This window comes from Podarcis vaucheri (genome assembly GCF_965113315.1).
Source record: "Podarcis vaucheri genome assembly, chromosome: 5".
Taxonomy (NCBI): Eukaryota; Metazoa; Chordata; class Lepidosauria; order Squamata; family Lacertidae; genus Podarcis; species Podarcis vaucheri.
This window is the reverse complement of record NC_138763.1, coordinates 25,319,710-25,344,140: the sequence shown is the minus strand read 5'-3', so window position 1 is coordinate 25,344,140 and position 24,431 is coordinate 25,319,710. Positions and strand designations below refer to the sequence as shown.

Here is a 24,431-nt window from a genome sequence, read left to right as displayed (position 1 = left end):
TCACCGGAAGAAAAATTGAGACCTTTTTTTTTTTTTTTTAAGCCATCCAATGCAGTATAGAGTCAGAATATATATATTTTTAAAAGGTCTCATGATCTTTAGCCTCTTACTTTGTGGGTAGTTTACAAATTTTAATAATTGTTGCTATTCACTGGATCTTTCTATACACTATTGGAGAATTCTTGCCAGGTTTCTCTAGTGCAAACACACACACTTTTGTATTTGTCATTTTGATTTCAGTTAAGTGTTTTCGTTTCTCAGCCATATATTATATTCATTTTAAATTTTTATGTTGTGAACTGCTCTGCGATCTTTGGATGAAGGGTAGTATACAAATTTAATTAAACAACAACAACTGGATATTTAATTTTGCACTGTGAAAATAAAGGAAAGTTCTGTGTGAAAATCATCAGCACTGTCAGAGAAGTTTTTTCACAGTAGTATGTTATTAGGTAATAATATTAACCAGGACATTTTGAAATCGTGTCATTTCCTACAAAAAAAGTGTTGCTTCCTATTTTCGGGATCTTCAGTGCAGCTTTCTTATTTTAATAAGGTGAGGTTATAGTTAGTGCCCTAACATCAGCCTAAAACTGCCTTGTGGTTGAGAAATGACAATTCTTTCTAGGCATGCTTAGCAGCTAGGCTAAGATCACAGTGGAACATTTTTTCAGCTGAAGGGATGCATTCCTTCTTGGTTAACTTTCTGGGCATGCCAGCAGTAGGTGGGACCAAAAGTGAAATAAGTGGGTAGGGCCACTACACAACCTTAGTTATTAGTTTAGCCTAAAGAAAATACATTTGTCAATACGTTCCATGGGCAGGCAGGTTTTCATTCCTCCACAGACCTTGCATTTACTTTTGTGAGAGTCTTGCAAGAAGCAGCGAACTTCTTTATAACAGAAACAAGCTGTGGTCCTGACGGAATAACTTTTATTCCCTAAATGCCTCTGTCTGATAAAGCTCAAGCATTACTCATTTTAAAGTGAACTTTTGACACATTTGCAAGTCCTAGTTGGTTTACAACAAGCTGTTTGTTAATGTGCAAGCGTGCAACAAGAGAATGATGGCTCTGATGTGATTCAGAAAAAGGAAACAACTTCTGTACATTCACCATTGTTAAATCATTGTGACAGCTACATCCTAGAACCAAAGTACAATGCTTAGGGTTTTTTAAACAAACAAACAAACAAACAAACAAACAAACCTGGGAGACAGAAAGATATATAGGGTTGTATCCAATGCTACTCAAGAGTAGACCCATTGAAATTAATGGGCACGACTAACTTAGGTCCATTAATTTCAGTGGATCTACTCTAAAAAGACCAAATGTGTGTTAAGCTAAAAGGCCCTTTAATTTTAATAATAATAATAATAATATTTTTTTATTTATACCCCGCCCTCTCCAGCCAAGGCCGGGCTCAGAGCGGCTTACAAGCAATAATAAAAACAAGATGAGTGGTTACAACTTAAAAACAAAAATAAAATACAACATTAAAATAATGGAACATTAAAATATTAAAATGAAGCCTCATTGCAGGAGAAGGAAAAGAAAAAAGAAAAAGAAAAAGACATACTTATTTATGTAATTTTAGTGACTTTGGGTGCAATCAACAATTGCCCTTCCCACTTTGCCATTGCAGGCTGCTGAATCCCCATAAAACCTTGGGCACTGGATCTGAAGCAGCACATTGAATGTGCAACTACTAATGACATTACCAGACTTCGGAGAGCATGCAACTGTGTTTTTATGAATATCAATTTATTTTGTGCACTTTTAGTATTTGAAACGCTTCTTCCAACTCATCCAGTTGTTGTTTTTCCAGTGTCCCGTAGCTATATTAAACAGGAAAAGGCAGGAGATGTTCTCATTCAGCAGCTTGTTGTTAGTATCACAGACTACACGTGATTCATGATTTCAGTATAAGCACAAACACAGATTCACTTCTAAAGCTAATGTGTGTATTGAAGAGGGTGCTAAACAGCCTTGCCTGTATTATATGAAATTCTTGTTGGTCTACATTGGTGTCGTTTCATCGTCAGTAGTTTCTGTACTTTGATCTCCTCTTGTTTTGGTTGCACATTTCCACAGTACATTTAGGAGAGACTTTCTGAAGGATTTACAGAGGGCAAAATATATGAATGGATCCAGGCATGCATTCAGGGAAGTCAGCCATAAGGTGCTCTCTTTTATGTAATACAGTGTGTTCTGGGTGGAGCACCGAAAAACATCTCTTGTTTGGCTTAAAGTATAAGGAATTCTGGCAAAATGGAATGGCACAAAGCAAATGAAAAACACACCAATTATGATGAAAACTTTGATATTTACAGTCTTTTTGTTTGCTTGCCCGGTGCGTCTTGTCCTTTGATAGGATTTGTAGAGTTCTTTCGTTATCAGTGTGTAGCATACGACAATGATGACTAAATTAACCCAGAAGATAAACTGGCAGACATAGTTAACAATTTCATGCCACAGTAGCCCAAAATCAGACTTCAGGTCAGCGCATTTCTTCACGTTCTCGCGTGTTGGCTCCTTGTCTGTCAGAATCATGTTTGGAAGCGACAGAGAGAACATAAATATCCAGATAACTGCGGAGAGAATCTTAGCTCCTGATAAATTCCTGGTGCTTGATGATTTGAAGGGCCTGGCAGTTTTCAAATAGCGATCAATGGTTATAAGGCCCAAGAAAATAATGCTGATGTACATGGTAAAGTAAAATATTACCTGTGTCACCTTGCAAACAAACCCTCTTAATTCCCAGGACACCAGGTTTGCATCGCTGAGAATTTTGAATGGAAATGTTAGGATCATGAGGATGTCGGAAATGACTGTGTTCTTGAGAAAGATGATAAAATTTGACTTGCTGGATATTTGGAAAAAGACTCCCATGGCCAGTCCGTTCATAATGATGCCCACAAGGAAGATAAAAGTGTACAACAAGGGGAAAAGAACTTGATTCATCCTGTTGGTGGTGCTGCAGTTGCTGAAGTTTCCAGGCGAGCTGTACTCTGGTTTCATTTGGGCTTTATTTTCTTCCTACCAAAGCAAAAGGAGCAGAGAAGTCACATTATTTCAGCAAATGTTATTTTCTTCAGTGGAACTTAATAAATGTGGACAACCTTTTAAGCATAAAAAAGCCCTGTTATGAGGTAGAGAGCACAGACAACCTGCATGCTTAAGTAAACATAACAGAGAAACTTCATATCTGTTATGTATAAACATGGCAGATACTTACTAGCTTTTTCACATTACTTGTTTTCACGTTTCCAAAACTGGTCTCAGCAACCCAAGCATCAAGGTGGAATCTATTCTTTCAGGAAGATTCACTGGCCTACGTGCATGCCAGCTTTCCACTGTAGCAAAGCAGGCTAAGTCCCTGCTTGCTGATAGGTCCCGCACTCCAAATAGCACACTATTTTGAGCCATGGGAGACTGTGTACCTTCTCACATGCATCTAAACGATACAAGATGTGCTAATGTTAAGTTCCTTTATAATAAGGTGGTGACTTCCCCACATTCAATTGTGGAAGTGTAGACTTTAAGTAGGAACTCCGTCCAGGATGAGGTGAAGACTTTGCCATTAGTTCCTGATGTGTCTTAGGAACTGGGCTAAAACTGGTGCAAATCCTCAAGGAGTCAGAAGCAAAATGGATGAAAATCATGTGGTGATGTAAGCCACACAAGGTGATGTTAAGCTAGACCTTTCCCCTCCGACTTTCACTTTTTCCTGTGTAAGTCTTCGTTGAAAGTAATCACATTTTTCTGTCTATAAGACGCCCCCATGTATAAGACACCCCCTAATTTTTGACATTGTTTTAAAGGGGAAAAACGTAGTCTTATACACAGAAAAATATGGTATATTTCCAAGAATACTATGTTGTCACTGGCCAGCTTTTCTGTATACTGCTGGGGCCACCTTGTGGTTGATGCTAAATAAGAACACATGTATCTCTTACTGGAATGACAGATCTGGTTCACACATTGATGTATTTATTTCCAAATGAAGGTTTAGTCTTGAATTCCCCTCCTTGGCTTTATATTATTGGACTTACTTTCTACTGAATGGATTGGAGGAGAGCAATATTTGTTTACTAGGCCACACAACATATGTCCTTTGGGTGATTCATAAGAAATAAAATAATATAGTGGTACCTCGGGTTAAGTATTTAATTCGTTCTGGAGGTCTGTTCTTAACCTGAAACTGTTCTTAACCTGAAGCACCACTTTATCTAATGGGGCCTCCTGCTGCTGCTGCGCCAGCACCGCATGGTTTCTGTTCTCATCCTGAAGCAAAGTTCTTAACCCGAGGTACTATTTCTGGGTTAGTGGAGTCTAACCTGAAGCGTGATCGCCGAAGAATTGATGCTTTTGAATTATGGTGCTGGAGGAGACTCTTGAGAGTCCCATGGACTGCAAGAAGATCAAACCTCTCCATTCTGAAGGAAATCAGCCCTGAGCGCTCACTGGAAGGACAGATCGTGAAGCTGAGGCTCCAATACTTTGGCCACCTCATGAGAAGAGAAGACTCCCTGGAAAAGACCCTGATGTTGGGAAAGATGGAGGGCACAAGGAGAAGGGGACGACAGAGAATGAGATGGTTGGATGGTGTTCTTGAAGCTACCAGCATGAGTTTGATCAAACTGCGGGAGGCAGTGGAGGACAGAAGTGCCTGGCGTGCTCTGGTCCATGGGGTCACGAAGAGTCGGACACGACTAAACGACTAAACAACTAAACAACAACCTGAAGCGTATGTAACCCTAGGTACCACTGTAATTTGTAAACAAATGGTAGCATAAAACTTGTTAACCAGTCACACATCAGACTTAAAAGCTCAGATTTTAAGTCACAAACAATTTTAAAGGCCTTGTCAATTCTATACATACGTCTGTGGGAATAACTCCTATAGAACTTGGTGTCACCGACTTCTGAGCAGGCATGTGTACATTGTGCTGCCAGTGAACCATGTTACTTGGATAAGGAAGATGAAACCTTATATTAGACTCCTGAAATTATGGCAGAAATACATTAAGTGGTTTCAGAATGTCTTAGTGTTTATATTATTTTACACTAATATTCCTATTGACTTTTTAATTTGAAAAAATGATTTGCATAATTGGTATAGAACATGAATTCTCTGACATTCCTCTTTGTTTTTAACCTAAAATAAAATGCCAAGACAAAGAAATGTAGTTTGGAGTAAAATAAGCCACTGTCTCTGGTTCAGACATAATGCTATTTTTATTCCAAGTTCCAATTAGTAAACTGAGAACAAACCTTGAATTCACATAAAAACAGTAGAAGAGACTGCTGGTTTAAGCAAATGACCCATTTAGCTCAGCATCCTGTTCTTATGGGGTCAGCAGATGCCTATGGAAAGCCTCTAAGCATGTTCTGAGCTCAGAAACACTTTCTCCCCTTGCAGTTTCCAGGAACTGGAATTCAGAAGCATAATGCCTCCAAAGAGTACAGCCATTGTGTATTTTGTTTGCAGTGAAACAAACCTCAACCTCTAGTTTGGACATAATGCTAAGCCAGGGATTATGGCATGGTTTGTTGCCTCAACTCGAACCAAAATAGGAGCAAAATGGGAATTATCTAGGTATTCTTTGTAAACTATTAGATATGATTCGTGGCTCATGGAGTTGGGAGGGCTCCACTCAACTGAGTCTTCCATGTGCATCCACTGGACACATTTTTGAACGACTAAGGGTGCCTCCAGACTGTCAGCATTTTGTGGGGTGGGGCCTGGGGTCCAGATCATACTGTAAATTTAGGTTCACTCAGTTAAAGCACTATTGTCCTAGCATAGCAGATCTATTTTTAAAACACACCCCCCCCCCTGACTTCTTGTTTGGAAACTGACTGGGAAGTGCCTTGAAAAGTGTAGGAATGATGAACGATTAATAAGACGACATGCAAGCAAACTCAGGAAAAATGCAAGATGAATGCTCGTAGGCTTACAACCGCCTCACAACAAATAATAAAAGTACAATCTAAGAATTACAAGAAAAGAAGAATGAATGTTAAATCAATGAATAGGGTTTTTCCCCGAGGAGCCTTAAGCATTAAGGAGATACAGCATGTATCTATCAGAGGGTGTCCTCTATTTGAAGGCGAACAAGGTGTCGAGTCAAGGTGACGAACAAGGAAGAGAAGGGGCCTTGAAGTTGCCCAGCCACTGTTACCACCTGGATTGTGAAAGCACTCTGGTTGCAGTCTTCTCCACTGTGATGAGCTCCGTTGTATTTCTGTTATATGAATTCTTTCTAAGTTTGCATCTAATGAATATGAATCAGCACATGCAAATTTCGTGTGGATCTGTTTCACCCTTTGCCCTCTCTGTTGGTGACGCATTTCCTCTCGCTCTCTTTTTTGGCCACTCATAAATGTCTACGGTACTCATAGAAGAGTTTATTCCTAGGCTTTCTGATTTGTACTTTTATGTGTATTCAGAGGATGGTTGCCATCGGGGGAAGCATTTGCTTCTGAATTGTATAGGGAGAGCATAGAAAAAACATATATTTCTGCAGAAGGGCAGACCTGATTTGCAGCAACCAGCTTGTGCAGCCAGGAGTGGGTGAATAAAAAACAATACTTACCTGGAGATGTCAAAATACTTATAAGGAGATTAGCTCCATGCAGCTTCACTCCTCATCTTACAGTAGCTTTATTACAAAATCTGCTCAGCACACATTTTCAAGCAGAAAACATTAGAAACTATAGAAGTGCCCAAGCTATTTTAATATTATGTGGAATTTTTCAAGAACAAGCGAGCAGAGAAGTGGTAGTATGCATGCTTTTAGAATGTCTAGGTAAAGGTAAAGGGACCCCTGACCATTAGGTCCAGTAGTGACCGACTCTGGGGTTGCGGCACTCATCTCGCTTTACTGGCCGAGGGAGCCGGTGTACAGCTTCCGGGTCATGTGGCCAGCATGACTAAGCCGCTTCTGGCGAACCAGAGCAGCGCACGGAAACGCCATTTACCTTCCCGCTGGAGCGGTTGCTATTTTTCTACTTGCACTTTGGTGTGCTTTCGAACTAGAATGTCTACAACTATGTAAAATATAGCTTATGTTTGTGTTTTCCCCCCTTTTCTGCATTATCTATATAGCCTAAATAGATTACTGTTTGAAACAGGAATGATTCATGTTCGCTTTCAGCTATAAGTGCAGATGATAGTCACATTAAATATATCTGACCTCTATAAATGATAGTTGCATACTTGGCCCTCTGTAAATTCTACGACTGATAGTTGCCTAGCATTTTACACCAAAACATGGCACACAAGCATTGTAGCTTTCGTGCCTTTTTAGACACTGCAGGACTTAAAAAAATATATATAGCACAATAAAGTTTGCATGAAACATAGCAGGAAAACAAGTAACTGGCTGATGTACAGAATGCAGGGGCAAATAAAAATTACAGTAGAAATTATAAAGTTACCTTGATCAGCTGCAGAAAAAAGAGGACTTGGGCTTTCTTGTTTTGGATGGTTGCATTTGCTGGAAGTGAAAGTGTGCTGTTCTCAGTTGTCTTCTCTTTTTGTCTAGGTGTGTGACTGATTGTCATGAGGCAATATTCACTTAGTAGACTTCATCAGCGAAAAAATAATCCGTCCCATGCAGAAGCAGCCCAAGCGAGTGAATCAGAACAGGCAAAGAGGAAGTACTGGGCTTAAGTTCTTAGGATGCTCTCTGATGTTAAGCAGCTGGAATAGAGGCAGTTTCAAATTCCGAGTGACAGCTTCAGTTTCTTTCTCCCGAAAGGAAATATTTATTTATTTTTTAGTTAAGAAAAGAATATATATATATGTTGCAAAGTACAATCCCATTATTCCAAGGTAGACACACTGAAGTCTATGGTGCTCACCTAGAACAGTTCTGAGATCAGCTTTAGTAGATTCTGGCATTCGCCCTCCAATGTAAATCAGCTAAGTAACAGTTCTGCAAAACAAAAAGCACACACCATAATGTAATTTAAAAGCTTTTTGGCAGGAACTAGGTTGTGCAACTTAACCACATTAACATAATAAATGTCCTTCTAATTCGTGGAAGATAAGATTACATCCCTTTCAGAATAGATGCAGTGCCATACTTTTTTTAAATGAGTATTGTTTGCCTAGGCAACAGTTGCTAGGGCAATTTAAAGAGCTGGTATTTCTGTAGAACTCATCCGTCCTTGTACAAACTGAACAAGATTACTATTGATCTGCACTATGCAGAAACTAACCTCCTTAACACTTTAAAATCCTCAAGAGAAATTTACAACAGAACAGAAGTCTGGAAATGGAGAAAACCGGACACCTCTTCAGAGCCAGGGCTACCATTATTCCTCACACTTGTATCCTGCATCTCCTCCCAGTAGGGGCACAGGGTGGCTAATGATTCAGTTTAGAAAGAAAATGTTAAGAGCATCATAACATCATAAACCAGTATGGCATAGAGTGGTTAGAGTGTTGGAGACATATACAAATAAATAAAATAAATATACAAAATTGCAGTAAAATCAAGAAAGTAAATCACGTTCCAAGGGGCTGGCTGTGTGGTTTTTGTTTTTGTTTACAGTTAATGCTTAAATGAGGCTAACATGGAGGTGGGGGGAAACCAAGTGTCCTTTGAGAGAGAGTTCCACAGTTGTGGCGAGGGGCCACCACCAAGAATGCCCTGTCTTGTGTCATTGCCTGCCCAACAGAAGTTATAGTCAGAATAATAAGTAGGCCATTCTCAGCAGAATTTAATAGATAGGTGGGGCAGTAGCCGGAGAAGGCAATGTCTGGGGTGTACTTGGGTACCATGTTGTTTAGAGCTTTATGTACTAGGTCCAGAAGTTCGCAAGAAATCTGGAGTTGTGATTTGAGATCAGGCAGTGGCATTCTGCAGTAGCTGCAGTCTCACGAAGACCAGTAATCTGTCCAGGAACATAAGACCATAAGATGAGCCTGCTGGCCCATCTATTTCCAGCTTCTTTTTCCCACAGTGGCCTTTTATCTTTTATCTTCCCTGCAAATAATCCACTCATTTTTGAGAATGTCCTGTTTTGGAAATGAGATGTAACCAAGTTGGGCTTTCTTGGCAATCCTCCTGTTACAAATAGGTGCCTGATTGACATGTGACCACGCACATGCTCATCACTGCTGAACCAGAAGTGGCCTGAAAATGGCGCAGCGTGGGGTTATGCGTGCTCTGCCGATGTGCAAGGGGCTCAGGAATGGAACCCCCGTTCAAAATGACCTCCTCCCCTGTGGTTGATTTCATGTATTGAATAGATAAAAAGAGAAGTGACTTATGAAAGGAATAGAATTCAGTTAAAGTAATGAAATGTGAAAGCAATGTGTGCATTCTGTTTGTATATGCACCTCTTTTTTATATACAAGTTTGTGTGCAGCGGTGGTGTGGTGGTTAGAAAAATGGTCTAGGACCTGGGAGACCAGGATTCAAATCCCTGCTCAGCTATGAGCCTCACTGGCTGACCTTGGACTCACTGGGAGACCACTGTCTCATCCTAACCTATATCACAGGTTTGCTGAGAGGATTAAATGGGGAGGAGGTCAACCCATTTGCTACCTTCAGCTGCTTGGAGGACAGGCAGGATATAAATGTAATAAACAAATAAACAATATTTACACTAGGTTAAGATTTGTTTTCTCTTTATGTAAGTCCCTGAGATACACTTTTCAACATGTTAAGCAAAGCTCCGATTTGTTTTTTCAGTAGCTTTTCATCCAACGTTACCTCGTCCTACTACATTATTCTCACAATTCCTTGCTAAGATATCACTGTTTTCTGTTTCCTATCCAGCTTGTTCTTGATTTATTGTATTTTCTCTTTGATTAAAAGGATGAATCTTCAAGTCATGAATGTAACCAGCGCATGATTCTTCTTTATGGTGTTGGCAAGGAACGTGAAGAGGCAAGGCATCAGTTAAAGAAGATTACCAAAGATATCTTGAAAATCCTAAATAAGAAAAGCACTACAGAAACAACCGGTAATACCCGAATGCCCATTGCTGAGCTTTCATTGTCCTTTTAAAACCAGGATAGAGGGAGTTATAAGAAGCACCCTTATGAACTCTGCAGAATCATCATGTCTGAATTATCCTGTTCAAGGCAGCCAAATATTTTCTGTTGTTTTTCATGTAGCATGATACATAAACCAATAAAACTATATTTATGGCTGTCTTTCATGACACATTAAACAATTTAAGTATGTATCGGTGTTAATAGCCTTCCTGATAAGAACTTGCACTCTCATGCTCAAGCTTTAGAACCAAATTAATTTGTTTGCTATTTTTTAAAAAAAATATTTAGTTTAATTCAGTCTTCTAAAGAAAACAATGACGTTCTAAATATAGAATGTGTTTGCAGTTTTCCCCTGCCAGTGTTGCATGCAATGAAAATTTATGTTTTTTATTCTCAAATAAATCTTTGTTGGATTAGACTTTCCCGTAAACTGTGCAAAAAATGTTTTAGCTGGAGAAGAAGGGCAGAAAGTCAGAAAGAACAAACAGGAAACCTTTCCGACATTAGAGACTGTGTTTACAAAACTGCAACAGCTTTCATACTTCGATCAGCATCAAGTGACATGTCAGGTATTTTCCACTGTAGAAATTGCAATCTTTTCCATTTCTGTGTTGAAGTTTCAGTCGTAATATAAAGTGTGCATGAACTGGAGAAAAGTGGGGGGGGGGGAGGAGGAAGATGGAAGAGTAGAGATTTGGGGCTCATCCATATTGTTGTTTAATGTGGATGGTAAGTTTCCTGTACCTGCATTAATTATCCATTGTCCATATAAGGTTCTCCTCCAACTCATCACTTTCCCACATTTTGCTTCCCTCAGTCTAGATTTTCTCATAGTTGTTGGAGTGTCCATAGTATGAGAAAAATTGGATTGAGGGAGAGGAAGGTGGGTGGTGATTTGGAGGAGAACATCAAATGGACAAGAATTAATGGAGGTACTGGAAGCTTGGTATACACATAGTATGAATCGGCCCTTTGTGTGCTTACAGAAAATGCATTCCTAAAGGAATGTGTTGCAAAGAGATTCTTCAGTCTGGCTTTGGAAGGGTGGGTGGGAGGGAGGAAGAAGGGAGAAGAAGTTCCAGGCTTACAGAGCAGCCTGACTAGTATCTCGCTAAATCTGTAGAGAATTCAGTCTGCAATCACATATGGTTTATTTTGCCCTAGGAATGCCTCATAGAGCCTTTTAATGACAATCCATATAATCACTATGTAAACTGTGGCTAATGGCCTCCACCACATGTCTCTTTAAGTAAGTTTCCACAGCTGCGATGTTTTTAAGAATGTGTTGATACATATGTTGGTCACGTGAAAAAACAGCCAGAACCAGATTTCAAAATTCCAAAGGCTCTCGCAGGCAGTCAGTAAAAGCTGGAGGTTCTTGCCTGCATGTCAAATGAATTGGTAAAGAGCGTGCATATTTGCTAGCTTTTATCAGTAGTTCTTCCACTATGTTTTGGCAATCAGTGTATAAATCAGAAATCTAGGCAGGCAATCTTTTATTTCAGGATCAACTGTGTTAGTCTTTCTTGGAGCAGTGGTTTTCTTTGGGAAGCATTGCACATTAATAACTTCCTTATGTGCACTTTGAGGCAAGAAAGACTGGAACAATTCTAGGATTTCATGAGGAAGACCATTAGCACTATCCTTAGCCAGCTCAAAAGTGACCTTTAGATTTTAATTAGAAATACAAACAGTCATGCAAAGAAGTGTTCCCATTTAAGCAGATAGCATGAAGTAGGAACCCTATTAATGAAAAGGAAAGAAGTATCCAGCCTCTTCTGGGTTGATTTCCTCGTTCTCTTACTTCCTCTGTGCTAATCTGTCACAAATTTGCAATCTTCATTAACACTGCATTCACTAGTCAGAACAAGCTGGATCCATCAATTACCCCGATGCTCTGGCAGATTATTGCTCCTGCTGTGGGGAAAAAAAAAAGTCCTGGAGCAGCATTCACCTGCATTCCCTCTTCACTACATCACCAGGTAGCCCCATTAGACTGTTTTGGCAAAAACAGCGAAGGGTCTTCTGACACCTTGGATTTGGTTATGGCATAGGTTTTCGTGAACTAGATGCATGAGCTGCTACTCTCAGTTGGCAGGTGTATGGATGGCAAATGTATGTAAAATTTCAGGTCCGTATCCAGTGGCTGTAGCTTCACTGGTGCATGCAATGGAGTTTCCTCTCCCATTCCTGTCCCTTCTACCCTCCAAAAGGTGGTGAGATCCTCTGGAGCAGATTTTGGGGAGGACAGGATACAGAAGACTTGTTGTTGCGCTTGTTGTTTGTGGCTTTAGGGAAATGATCCAAAACAACAAATCAAATGAATGTGATTGTAGGCATGATGGTACGTCAGCTGGTGCAGTGCTTTAATTTACTGGCAGTTCCATTTTTATTTATTTTTTTAAACAGATCTCCAACAATGTTCTGGAACAGATTACTAGTTTTGCTTCAGGGACATCATATCATCTTCCATTGGCTCACCACATACAGCTTATCTTTGATCTAATGGAGCCTGCTTTAAATATCAATGGGCTTATTGACTTTGCTGTTCAGGTAATGGGACTTATTTCTTCATTTAAATTATTTCCATCCCAGCTTTAAGAGCAGCTTCGAAGTTCGTTCACAAATAAAACAATAAAAAATACAGTAATGTTCTTTAGAATTTCAGCGCAAAAAAGCCTAATCGGTCCCCCCCACCCCCACAATTGGCACCAATAATAGTAAGTGCTTTGCAGTATGTAACAAAAGTAAGGTTACCAGATTTTTTTCAATGAATCCAGGGATACTTTTCAACTTCAATAGATTTTGTTAGGGGACTGATTTGTAAATCTGGGGACTGTCCCTGGGAAATGGGGACATCTGGTAACCTTAAACTAAGGCTGTGATGTTAAACACTCTTACTGGGAAGAAAAGTCCATTGAACTTAGGTCAAAGTAAACATGCTCAATTTTAGGGTGTGTTCACGCCTGTACTTTCAAAGCATAGTAATTTGGTTTGCAAAAACTTCAGCAATAGACTACTTTAGAGTATCATTCTGTACGGTCCACACTGAAATATTAGGAATGAACTAAGGCTGCCCGAGGCAGAGAAGAAAAGTTCATACCAAACTTCTCTTGATCAGGTTCAAACACTACCAGTGCTTTTCTTCTAGAAAAAAAAAGTTGCCCGTACAGCATACTCTTGAGTACCCCCGGAAAAAAAGCACTGAACACTACAGCAATAAACCCAGTAGTTCCAGCACTAATTCACCTGCAAACAGCCAGTGTGAATGCACCTAACCAGTGCCGGATTAATGTATAAGCTAAACAAGCTGTAGTTTAGGGGATGTACATCCCGCATGTACATTTCCAAAATATAAGATAAAAAACAAATAAAATAAAACCTACATACAGCAACAGTGTTTTGTTTTGTGTAGGCTCCTATGATGTAAGTAGTGGACCCCGCCTGCTAGCCTGCTCCCTAAAATATCACTGGTTTGCTCATTTCTACATCAATTACTTTGATAAAATACATATTTTGTTATGTGCAAATGGCTTTAGGTACTTGTTAGGTCCACAAATTACCATATAGCATATATTCAACACAAAAAACAGCGACAATTTGTTACAGCTGGACATATAAAGGGGCCCCATTACCTTCAGTAGCTTAGGGCCTCATCAAACCTAAATCCAGCCCTGCGCCTAACATAACAGGATATCAGTTTCCCCTTTTATGCAAAAAGTACGAGAGTCAAATATGTTCGGAAATGTCAAGTGCACATACCTGATGCCAAGTAAGCCACAGAGGTGTCAGTCCGCATCCCTGGCTGGCAATTGTGTGGTTTGACGGAGCAGTGTAGCCATTGCTGCTTCAATAGCCCCTCTGCTTGTGCTTGCCAGGGTGGAGGTGTGTCAGGCAAGAACACTCATTCACTGTTTCAGCACTCAGGGCTCGTCCACACTTGCAAAGCCCTGTGCACAGAAAGCTTTCCGTTTTCTGTTTGCTTCACCGCTTTACCTAGGAAAATCCACTCTTACATGCTAAATCAAAGCAAACATCAAATCCATGGAAAACCCAAGGTTTGCTCCGATTCAGCAGTAAAGAACAGGTTTTCCTGGGCAAGTGGAAGTCTTGTTGCTGTCACAGCATAGTGGCATGGTTGGCACATGATCTAGCACATGATCCTGTGCTTGCCCATCCCCATTCCCCAAATGCCACCAGTGGTAGCTTCTTCTCATCCACAATTTGGGTGGGTCTGCTGTGGGACTTCTCACTGGAAGGGCCTCCTTGTTGATGGGAGAGCTCCTCCAGTGTCAAAAGCTGGGGCACTTCTGCCTTATCCAACCCTGTCCATCGTGGTGGACCAGCGATTTGGATTGCTCTGCCCATGACTTGAGTAGCAATTGCAGAGCCAAACCAGTTCTTACAGTGCTTGAGCTAAGTTGTACCACCACTTTAAGGTACTTCACACTAAAACCCTTTGTGAAGAAGCTGCTATGTCAAACAGCTTTCATTTATATTTTTAAAGAACTTCTTCAGATGCTATGCTTTTCTTTCATGGAGATGGAAGAAGCCAAGGATTTTTCCAGGGCAACAAAACAAAATCTCCTGCACTTCTACAGTAACTTATTTAAGGCTGCTTACATTTCATTTCCTATGTTTAGGAACCTGAACCCAGGTCTAGACATAATGATTTTTATCATGATGAAAAACAGTGTTGTGCTTTTTCTATCTCCTTTCCATGTTTCTACTCCTTTACAGCAGAAAGGAGGCATTGCATCATTATATCTGCCTTTAATACTTTTTTCCTTTTATGTGTTTTTTTTTGGGGGGGGCCTGGGAGGCTTATGTAACCAAGACATATATATGTATATATTTAATTTCAGCTGCTGAATGAGCTGAGTGTGGTGGAAGCTGAGCTTCTTTTGAAGTCCTCCAGCTTGGCAGGAAGTTACACAACAGGATTGTGTGTTTGCATCGTTGCTGTCCTGAGACATTACCATGCTTGCCTCATTCTGAATCCAGACCAAACTGCTCAGGTTTTTGAAGGGTTTGTAGTGGTAATATTTTTCTAAGACTTCACAATGTTAATAGCTTTCTTACATGCTAGAAGTAGTGCATTCTCAGTTTGCAAACAGTGTTTAGTATTGCTTGAAAAGTCTGTGGTAAACACAAAACTTTTGTATAGCCAGGAATGCAAATGTACATTGCTGTTGCCATTATAGTAAAGAACGGGAATATACCTGATGCACCTTTATCTCTCAGGCTACATATACATGACATTTTGTTATAGAATCAGTGAAGACTGGGGAAATTGCTTTTTGAGCAGGGTATAAATAAAAAAATATTATTATTATTATTATTATTATTATTATTATTATTATACCTCGGGTTACATACGAAACAAAATGAAATATAAGCAGAGCCAGCAGAAACTATTAACCATAAACACAGATGACCAGCTTCAGTCTAGTGGTGTGGACCCCTTCCACCCAGTGAACATGTGAGTAGAAGTACAGTGGTACCTTGGGTTACATACGCTTCAGGTTACATACGCTTCAGGTTACAGACTCTGCTAACCCAGAAATAGTACCTCAGGTTAAGAACTTTGCTTCAGGATGAGAACAGAAATCGCACTCTGGTGGCGCGGCGGCAGCAGGAGGCCCCATTAGCTAAAGTGGTGCTTCAGGTTAAGAACAGACCTCCAGAGCGAATTAAGTTCTTAACCCGAGGTACCACTGTATTATTATTCTACATAGTCCAAACACAACCTTGATCGAGGTTGTTCCTGCAAATCTAATTTCATTCAAAAAAATTAATAAATACAAGCGCATTTCAGATTGGTTATACATTACCCTGCAGTGTGTTCAGGAGAAAACAGATTTGGCAGTCCCAGCAATGGGTGGGCCACCGGACTAATGTGTATATGCTGTTGCCGCTTCCTTCTTCATTCACCTGAGGCATGTGCAGGGAGGAAAAGGAGTAGATAACTTAATCAAGGGGAAAGTTTCCAAACATGTATCAAGTAACCCCACCTAGCCTTATGATGACAGGATCTAGAATCAATCTAGGTTGAACACAGCATGTTGAGGATAAGCAGGGATGATTCTGGATTGAGAAAATTTACATTTTTGTGGTTCAGATCGGTTAGTGTGCATGTAGCCTCACCTTCCCTGAGGAGCTGGCCGTGTGCCTGCTCTGAACTCCTTTCTGTGAATGCTCTGAACTCCTTCAGGAATTCAAATGTAATTAGTAAAGGGACTTATACTGGGATTTGTTGGATGAATTCATGCCATTAGGAAATTTTTGATTACTGGCATTTAGATAATGGTGCTTCAGTTTATTTTCCTTAAAACTACACATCTTCTACTTATTTTTGGAGCTCGTTTAATACTAATAGATTCCTCTGAAGGAATCTTGAGAATTGTTGTATTCTATGAGGTTGATGAGAATTGTGTGTTAGGCATGCTCATCTCCTTCCACTTAAGTACCACAATTATTAGGCTCTAAAGAGGATCAAATTAATTAAAGCCCCACGCCAGTAGGTAGGAAAGTCCATGGTGCATTTTTTCTCTTTACTAAATAATCTGAAGGACTCCCAAGTGCATTGGAAAAAAAGTGATGGTTAGATAAAAGGGAAAGTAAGCTCTTTATATAGGATGAGATGTAAACAGCATCCTCCTTTAGCTTGGTAGCTCAGAATGGTGATTTAGAAACACACAGTGTTAAACTTCTCAGCTCTGAAATATATGAAGGGACTATACCACTCTCAGTCATCAGCCCTGCATGATTTTCTTCTCTTTTTACAGATTATGTGGTGTTGTCAAACACGTTGTTAATCCATCAGAATGCTCTTCCCCAGAAAGATGTATTTTAGCCTATCTCTATGATCTCTACATGTCCTGTAGCCATCTCAGAAGCAAATTTGGAGATCTTTTCAGGTTGGTAGCCACAAGCTCTTCTTTTCAAAATTTGATCTAAAAAGTTGGCGTGTATTCATACATTAACATACATTGATATATTAATTGCTCCTTGTATTCATTATCTGCCTTGTATATATTCTCTGCCTTCGCCTGTTTTTATTTCTGTTCCTACAAAGCAGGTTCTAGTTTGAAAACTCAAAAACTTGTTTCTACCCCTGGTTTCATCTAAGCAGTTATTTTTGGTGGGGCTTACTTGTAGACATGTTTGTGTGTTACAGTCTGGGGAGAACTTTTGTCCCCAAGCCACCCATTCATTGCCCTATTGATGTAAATTAATGTGTTTGTTTGAATGCAGTACAGTGGTGCCTTGGTTCTCAAATGCCTTGGTACTCAAACAACTTGGAACCCAAGCACTGCAAACCTGGAAGTAAGTGTTCCGGTTTGCGAACTTTTTTCGGAAGCTGAATGTTTTGGGTGCTACACTTCTGTTTTGAGTGCCACACTTCCATTTTGAGTGTTACTCTGAGGTCTGTCTGTTTTTGCTTTTTTTTGGCTTTTTTGTTTTTGCAGCTCTTTTTGTTTTGCTTTTGTGACTGTGTGGAACCCAGTTCAGCCACTGATTGATCGATTGTGTGACTGCAGTACATTGCTTATTGCTTTCATTTTATGGATCAATGGTCTTGTTAGTTAGTAAAATTCATGTTAAATTGCTGTTTTAGGGGTTGTTTTTAAAAGTCTGGAATGGATTAATCCATTTTGCATTACTTTCTAATAGCCAGTGTGGTGTAGTGGTTAAGAGCGGTAGTCTTGTAATCTGGTGAACTGGGTTCGCGTCTCCGCTCCTCCACATGCAGCTGCTGGGTGACCTTGGGCCAGTCACACTTCTCTGAAGTCTCTCAGCCTCACTCACCTCACAGAGTGTTTGTTGTGGGGGAGGAAGGGAAAGGAGAATGTTAGCCGCTTTGAGACTCCTTAGGGTAGTGATAAAGTGGGATATCAAATCCAAACTCTTCTCTCTCTTCTATGGGAAAGCGTGCCTTGGTTTTGGAACTCTTTGGTTTTGGAATGGACTTCCTGAACGGATTAAGTTTGAGAACCAAGGTACCACTGTATCATGCTCACTGCCCCATGGACTCATACAAGCCCACCCAGTCCTGAGAAAATCTGAGGCTTTTTCTCCACTTACCACCCCCAATAGAAATTGGAGGGTGGCAACAAGAGAAATGGTAGACTCCACATTTAAAAAACACTGGAACATATTTTTAGAACACAAGATCCTTGGGGAAATGAAAAAGGTCTTCATCTGGTGGCCCTAAAGACCACAATGTAGTTGTCAGGGGAGCATCTCAGTGGAGCATGCTTTGTAACAGGGGCACCATCACTGAAAAGACCCTCTCCATGGTAGCTGCCCACCTTCCCTCATTTGGCTGGTGCACATGAAGGAGGGAGATGCACCCCCCCTTCTCTTTCAGGTGCACTAAAATTGAAGACTTCCAGGATTGATTAACCATTGTTTCCTATTTCATCCAAGCAGGGGAACTATGATTACTGGGATTAGAACAAAATCACACCTTAAACCATAGTTTGAAGTTGATTTGAGTGTTTGGGCACAAGGCTCATCCCTATCTTGTCTTAATAAGCCAAGATGTATGCATCCAAACCAGACCAAAACACTGTATAATGCAGTGTTATTAAATTACTACAATGTTAGAAAATTATAATTTAATAATTTAGACAGATTTCCCCCAGAACCCAGGATTATAAAATGCCCCAACCTCTTCCTAGAAACCAGGATTGGTACACTTTTAAATTTGTATATTACTATAATGAATTTCAGTCTCAAATTTTTATTCTCTTGAATGATTTCTGTGTTTTATGCCTATTTAACCTATAGAGTTGGTGTCTTCAGAAAGTGTGCCCATACTTAAATAGGTAGAAGTCCTGGTCTCCAAATGGCGATATTCCAATAAATAGAAGAATTTATTTAGTAAAGCAAAGGCACAGAATAATTTGAGAAGTGCTTTATTTTTTGTTATCCTATATCTATTGCCTACTGCAATTCACTACTTGAAATAGAAGGCTTAATCCATCTTTACACTTCAAACAGCAAAAAACCTAGTGCTTTTATACTGAAGACATTTAATCTTACTGTATTTTAACTCACGTAAGAGTTAATTCACTTGACTTAATTGTATGAATTTTGGTTTTGCTGCTTTGAGGAGCTGTGCCTTTAAGTTGCCAGTCAAATCATTAGAAAACTCCCGTATTATCTCTGATGAGCAATTGCAGTAGATTTGTAAGCAGAAGTGTCCAATGTCATTCTCCCTGCTATATTAATATAGCTTTCTAATAAGCCCATGGCTTTCCACACAGAGTAAAACATTGAATATCTTAACATTTGAAATTTATTTGAAGTTTGAGTCTTACCTATCTCTTACTTCAGGCTTTTAGCCTTTCCCCTGTACAAAATGTCCCATGCAGTTCGCATGTAAAAAGCCTGTGACTTCCTATTTAAGCGTTGCAATTTTAACTAAACTTCCCCTTTTAAAAAATAAACTGTCTCATTTTCTGTATGAATTGTATCTTCAAAATCTTCCAGAACTTGTCATGAAAAAAGCCCATTGTGATCCAGCAGCGTTTAGTGGCTTGCTTTTTTTAAAAAAAAAAAAGTACTGTTGCAACGCTCTAAATTTTCCAGTATAAACAAGTTGTCTTTAAGGAGCATTCGAAGTGTTTCATAAAATCTGTGACTGAGAAAGCATGAGGGCTGTTTGGCAAGGCAGAAGCTAACAAATTTGCTATCCCTATTTAAGAAAGAATAACACTTGGCTGATGGAATTTGGAGTCCAGTATCTGGAAGGTCACGGAGTTCTCTATTCCTGATTTTTAAAAAGTGTTGTTGTTAAAGTTTTTACATCAAAGTGTGGGACAATCAAATTTTAATCAATGACAAATAGGTTCCATTCCTGATTTAGACAGACTCCAATTCCTGCCTTCATCTACCCACTCTCTTCTGTGCCCCACAATGCAGAGAAAACATTGCTTTCAGACTTGGCTCTATCTCATCTTCCTCTTCCCATATAATTTGCATCACTATGGCTTCTACTGCTTGCTACTTTATCTTATCTCTTCCATCCATGGAACAACTTGCTTCTGCACTGTTCTGGCCATGGGCTGGCACCTGTGGCACATATGGCTTCTGTCCAGGGGTTGACCCAGGATATTTTGCCACTTGAGGCAGGACCCCCTCTGTCCTCCTCTGTCCCCCCTCCGACATCTGGAGACGGCCAGGTGAAGCCCCCCCCCACTGCCTCACTGTGCCTCTTTGGCGGGCTGGCCCTGATTCTGTCCATTCAGCACTCTAAAAGCACATCGTGATTTCAGGTCTCGCTTGAACCAATGGTGTATCAGTAATGATATTTTAGAGGAAACTGCATATAAGCTGCTCTGAGAGACTAATCTCTGTGGAATTGGCATATATTGGTTGGAGCAAAACTCAAGTTAATTGCACCTAGGTCCTGTGGAAATAGATGGGACAAGTTAACCATGATTTCATACTTCTTTCGATGTGTCCAAAGTGTGACTAACAGTCTGAGCCCCTGGACAATGGAAGAAAGCAACAAGGGCATCATGTACCTGGGAGCATTGTTGTTTGGTCTGTGAATATTAGTGGTCACCCAGTTGCTGCTGCTGTGGTTAGTCAAATCACTTGGATAGGGCAGTTTCATTACTGCAGTTTCATTACTACTCCAAACCAGTAATGCCAGAACTCCCTAGATCAGGCTTCCTCAAACTCGGCCCTCCAGATGTTTTGAGACTACAATTCCCATCATCCCTGACCACTGGTCCTGCTAGCTAGGGATCATGGGACTTATAGGCCAAAAACATCTGGAGGGCTGTTGTTTGAGGAAGCCTGCCTAGATCCTATCAACAAATATGATATTGTTAAGGACTCAGCTAGACGGGTAAAGAAAAAGCGATTTATATGCGTGTATGTGCAATATACCTTTGTGCCACCGGATGGTGACGTGGAATCCCATTTTCCCCCACCTGTTTTCCCTGTTTAAATTTACAACGCTTTAAAGTGAAACACTTCTTTGATGTTTATAGATTCAGCCCTAGTATTACTTTCCCCCACATCTTTTGGAGCTGTTATGCAGTATTGGTACATTGTGGGGGTTGGGGGTGGTACAGAGGATTCTTTTTGCAAATGTACCAGCAGTACTGTTTTCTCCTGTTATCAGTTTTGGAACTGGATGTTTCTGTAGTATTGGAATGCTGCTTTAGTTCAAACTCCAGTATCATAGCACTGGCATTTTTGGAATCGCAGTAATTCTTAATCTGCCTGCTTCATTTCACAAAACATTTCACATAACTTAAAGAAGGAAAAGAGCCTTGATATGTGTTTATTAGCATGAGGTTGGTGTCCTTCCAAGCTGAATACACCCTGAACTACCCAGTTGCAACCAACCTTTTGAATAAACACTGGACAGAGTATGTTTGTAGATTTGTCAGCTGTTAATTATTGCAGGGGCAGGTGGTAGTGATCAGGATTTTTCAAGACTGGGAGGTCCAGAGGCTGAAGATTAATTTGAAACCTTGCTTCATTCTCTTCTTATTCCCCCCCATGCCCATCCCCCAGAGGGCTTGAAGGAAGTCTGTAAATGAGTTTCTGGGCACTGCTTTTTTAATTTTAAAAAATCTGAAATCTTGGCCAAAACCTTTCTTTTGTACATTATGTGAAGTGACATTGCACATAGAATAGGGTTGTAGACTTCCAGCCCTTCACACTCAGTAGAAGAGTAGCTTCCTGTCTAGGGGTCCTTCCTTGAGGTACATCCGCCATCTTGTTTTTTTATATATATATTATATTCTGGCAGAACATCTCACATCCAGATCTTCTTGCATACTGAAAACATTATCAGATTCTCTCCTAGTTGTGCTACTGCGTACATCTGGCAACAACCAGGAAGAAGGCCTTTTCTGTGGTGGCACCAACACTCTAGAATGGTCTCACCTGAGAGGACCAACTTTGTTACAGTGCCAGCATGTTAAAAACTTCCTTGTTCAGCATGGCCTTGTTGGCTATTAATACTAGCCACTGTAGAATTTTAAGTATTTTTCACTGATGGTTTGATTAAGTTTTAATTTTAATTTGTATATTTTTGGCATTATATTTTATATTACTGTACACTGTCTTGGAATGCCTGCTCAACAGGCAGTACATAAAACATTTGATTAAATATAAAGCTAAAAGGGTAAGCACTGCTGTTGTTTTTCCTGTTACTACTAATACAAAAGTGTTTTAGATGAGTTTTGTGGTTAATTTAGACATAATTGTATGATTTATTGCACTGATTAAAACTGAGATCCAGCTTGAGAACTATGAAGTTGTGTGAGTGATGAACTACCAAGCATATCAAGCATCTAATCCAAGCCGAAAGATTTTGCGGTGCCCAGATTTTGCAGTTGCACTGCTGACTTCAGAATTTGGCTAATCAATTTTTCTCCCAATGTAGGTATATATCTGACTTCTTTGACAAGCCCATTCAGGTGCTTAAAATTTGAAAGCCAGTGTGCTTAGTAACCTGAGAAATATACAAAATATTGGGTAGCTATTTAACTCACATTTCAATAAACATTTGATAGGCCAAAGACACCTGAATTCTGCAAAGTGTTTGTACTTTCCTCCTTAACTCTTCCCTTTTCCTTTATTTTAGTAGTGCCTGCTCAAAAGTGAAGCAAACCATCTATAGCAATGTTCAGCCCTCAAACTCCAACTTGTTATGGGATCCAGAGTTCATGTTGGATTTTATTGAGAATCCCTCAATCCACAGCCTCAATTATTCAATGTTGGGCAAGATCTTGAATGACAATCCACCTAGTCGCTATAGTTTTGTGTGTAATGCACTGATGAATGTATGCATGGGCCACCAAGATACAGGCAGGTAAGGTGACATTGCAGAGACCAAGCTGCCTCTTTAAAACATTAAATTCCCCTCTCTCCCTCCCTCCTCTTAAAAATGTTAGTGAAAAGGAAACAAAGTTGAGTGCTGCTCGCTCACGTTATGGGTGGTCTTGACTCACTAGGTGCAGATTAGTTTGGGTTAAGGAGCATACTGGTGGTCTTAATAGCTCAGTTGGTTAAAGTATGCTGATGTAACACCAAGGTTGCAGGTCTTATCCCTGTATACAACAGTTGCATATTCCTGCCTTGCAGCGGGGTTGGATTAGATAACCCTCAGGTTCCCTTCCAACTCTACAATTCTATGATTCTATGACTACTGCAATACACACACACACACACACACACACACACACATCTACACACACACACACACACACACCCCTACACCTTGTTGTCAGTCAATTAGCATTAATTTATCTTTTCTGTTTTCTTCTAGAATCAACGACATTGCCAATTTGTGTGCAGAGTTAACCGCTTGCTGCACAGTGCTAAGCTCGGAATGGCTAGGGGTCTTGAAAGCCCTTTGCTGTTCGTCAAACCATGTCTGGGGGTTTAATGACCTCCTCTGCAGTGTGGATGTAAGTGCAGAAAATGCTTCTATCAGTAGATAAGTACCTATATCTTTGCTATGGCTGGCCATCTGGAATTATCACATCACCAAGCCTTGTTTTTTTAAATTTTGTATAGCAGATGTTTTGATAATTTTATATTGGAAGCAAAGTAGAAACAATTCCAAGAAATAAAGGGGGGAAATATTTTGAAGAGTTATAAACTTGGTTTATAACTTAGTTATGAACAACTCATTGTATTTTCTCTTATTTCCACCATTGTGACATTTCCACTAATGTTCATTAGAGATTCATGAATGGATCTAATAGAATGTATTCTGGCTTCCTGCAGTCTGCCTGCAACTAGGCCTCAGATTATGCAGACCAGTGGAATTTTACTATTTGAAATAAAGGGGATGACAGTCACATAAGATATTTTCTGCTCTCATAGGTAAGCCCCAAGGAGGCTCAGAAATAATATTTGGCCCCATGGTTTTGCCCCTTCACTAACATACACCAGCCTGACAGCCAATGCTGCAGTGAAGCTTTAAATAAACAATGGACCTTTTCCGGTATAATGGGCTTCTCTCTGCATCTCATCTTGGTTAGTTTAAGAACTATGGTTTAAGAACCCAGGTTAGGGATGGCTAGCCCGTTCCCCATCCCACCCCACCCCCACCTCCCACCCCCAAAACACCCCTACCTGCAACCTTCTGTTGGAGAGAGGCTTCCTCAGATGTCCTCCTTCTCCTTTACAAAGGTAACTGGGGCAGTAGGCCATGGTTCCCTGTCTTGGTACAACATGCGGCAATGAAGCAAGGAACATTTCTCACTGCAGTGACAACTGTGTGGACTCTCTTTGTCTCGCTATGTTGTGCTGTGGTTGCCTTAACTGTTGAGACATGTTGTTTCCTTCCTCCCTCTTCTTAGGTAAGGACAATACTCTTTCATTTGTCCTCAGGGCCAGCACCATGCTGCCTAATCTGATTTCACT

General features: G+C 40.2%; 2 protein-coding genes across 5 annotated transcripts in view; one reads left to right on the top strand and one right to left on the bottom strand.

The window, feature by feature from the left end:
* MED12L (mediator complex subunit 12L) overlaps positions 1-24,431 on the top strand; it is a 176,141-nt gene that overhangs the window by 103,567 nt on the left and 48,143 nt on the right. Inside the window, exons 16-22 of one of the 2 annotated variants that reach the window (XM_082223819.1) lie at positions 9,838-9,985; positions 10,470-10,588; positions 12,429-12,572; positions 14,885-15,048; positions 16,808-16,939; positions 22,642-22,869; positions 23,326-23,467. In XM_082223819.1, coding sequence (XP_082079945.1) covers positions 9,838-9,985; positions 10,470-10,588; positions 12,429-12,572; positions 14,885-15,048; positions 16,808-16,939; positions 22,642-22,869; positions 23,326-23,467 — 1,077 coding nt within the window. Of the gene's footprint in view, positions 1-9,837; positions 9,986-10,436; positions 10,589-12,428; positions 12,573-14,884; positions 15,049-16,807; positions 16,940-22,641; positions 22,870-23,325; positions 23,468-24,431 lie in introns of both variants that reach the window. The other variant, XM_082223818.1, reaches the window with a different exon arrangement.
* On the bottom strand, positions 1,742-24,157 carry P2RY12 (purinergic receptor P2Y12). Of its 3 annotated transcripts, XM_082224532.1 has the most exons (4): positions 19,349-19,405; positions 15,854-15,953; positions 7,445-7,944; positions 1,742-3,037 (listed from the first exon to the last, which is right to left on the bottom strand). In XM_082224532.1, exons 3-4 carry the CDS (start codon positions 7,568-7,570, stop codon positions 2,018-2,020), a joined length of 1,146 nt encoding a protein of 381 aa, XP_082080658.1. In that variant the 5' UTR covers positions 7,571-7,944; positions 15,854-15,953; positions 19,349-19,405; the 3' UTR covers positions 1,742-2,017. The 3 variants fall into 3 exon arrangements, with proteins under 3 accessions (XP_082080658.1, XP_082080659.1, XP_082080657.1); XM_082224533.1 differs by lacking the exons at positions 15,854-15,953; positions 19,349-19,405 and adding an exon at positions 24,141-24,157; XM_082224531.1 differs by lacking the exon at positions 15,854-15,953 and having other exon boundaries at positions 19,349-19,409.

Coding starts and splice junctions, on each gene's coding strand:
- P2RY12 (XM_082224533.1), bottom strand. CDS start 7,570: ATGACAATCAGTCACACACCTAGACAAAAAGAGAAGACAACTGAGAAC. Junction 3,038..7,444: donor TTTTTCTGCAGCTGATCAAG/GTAACTTTATAA, acceptor TTGCTTTGGTAG/GAAGAAAATAAAGCCCAAAT.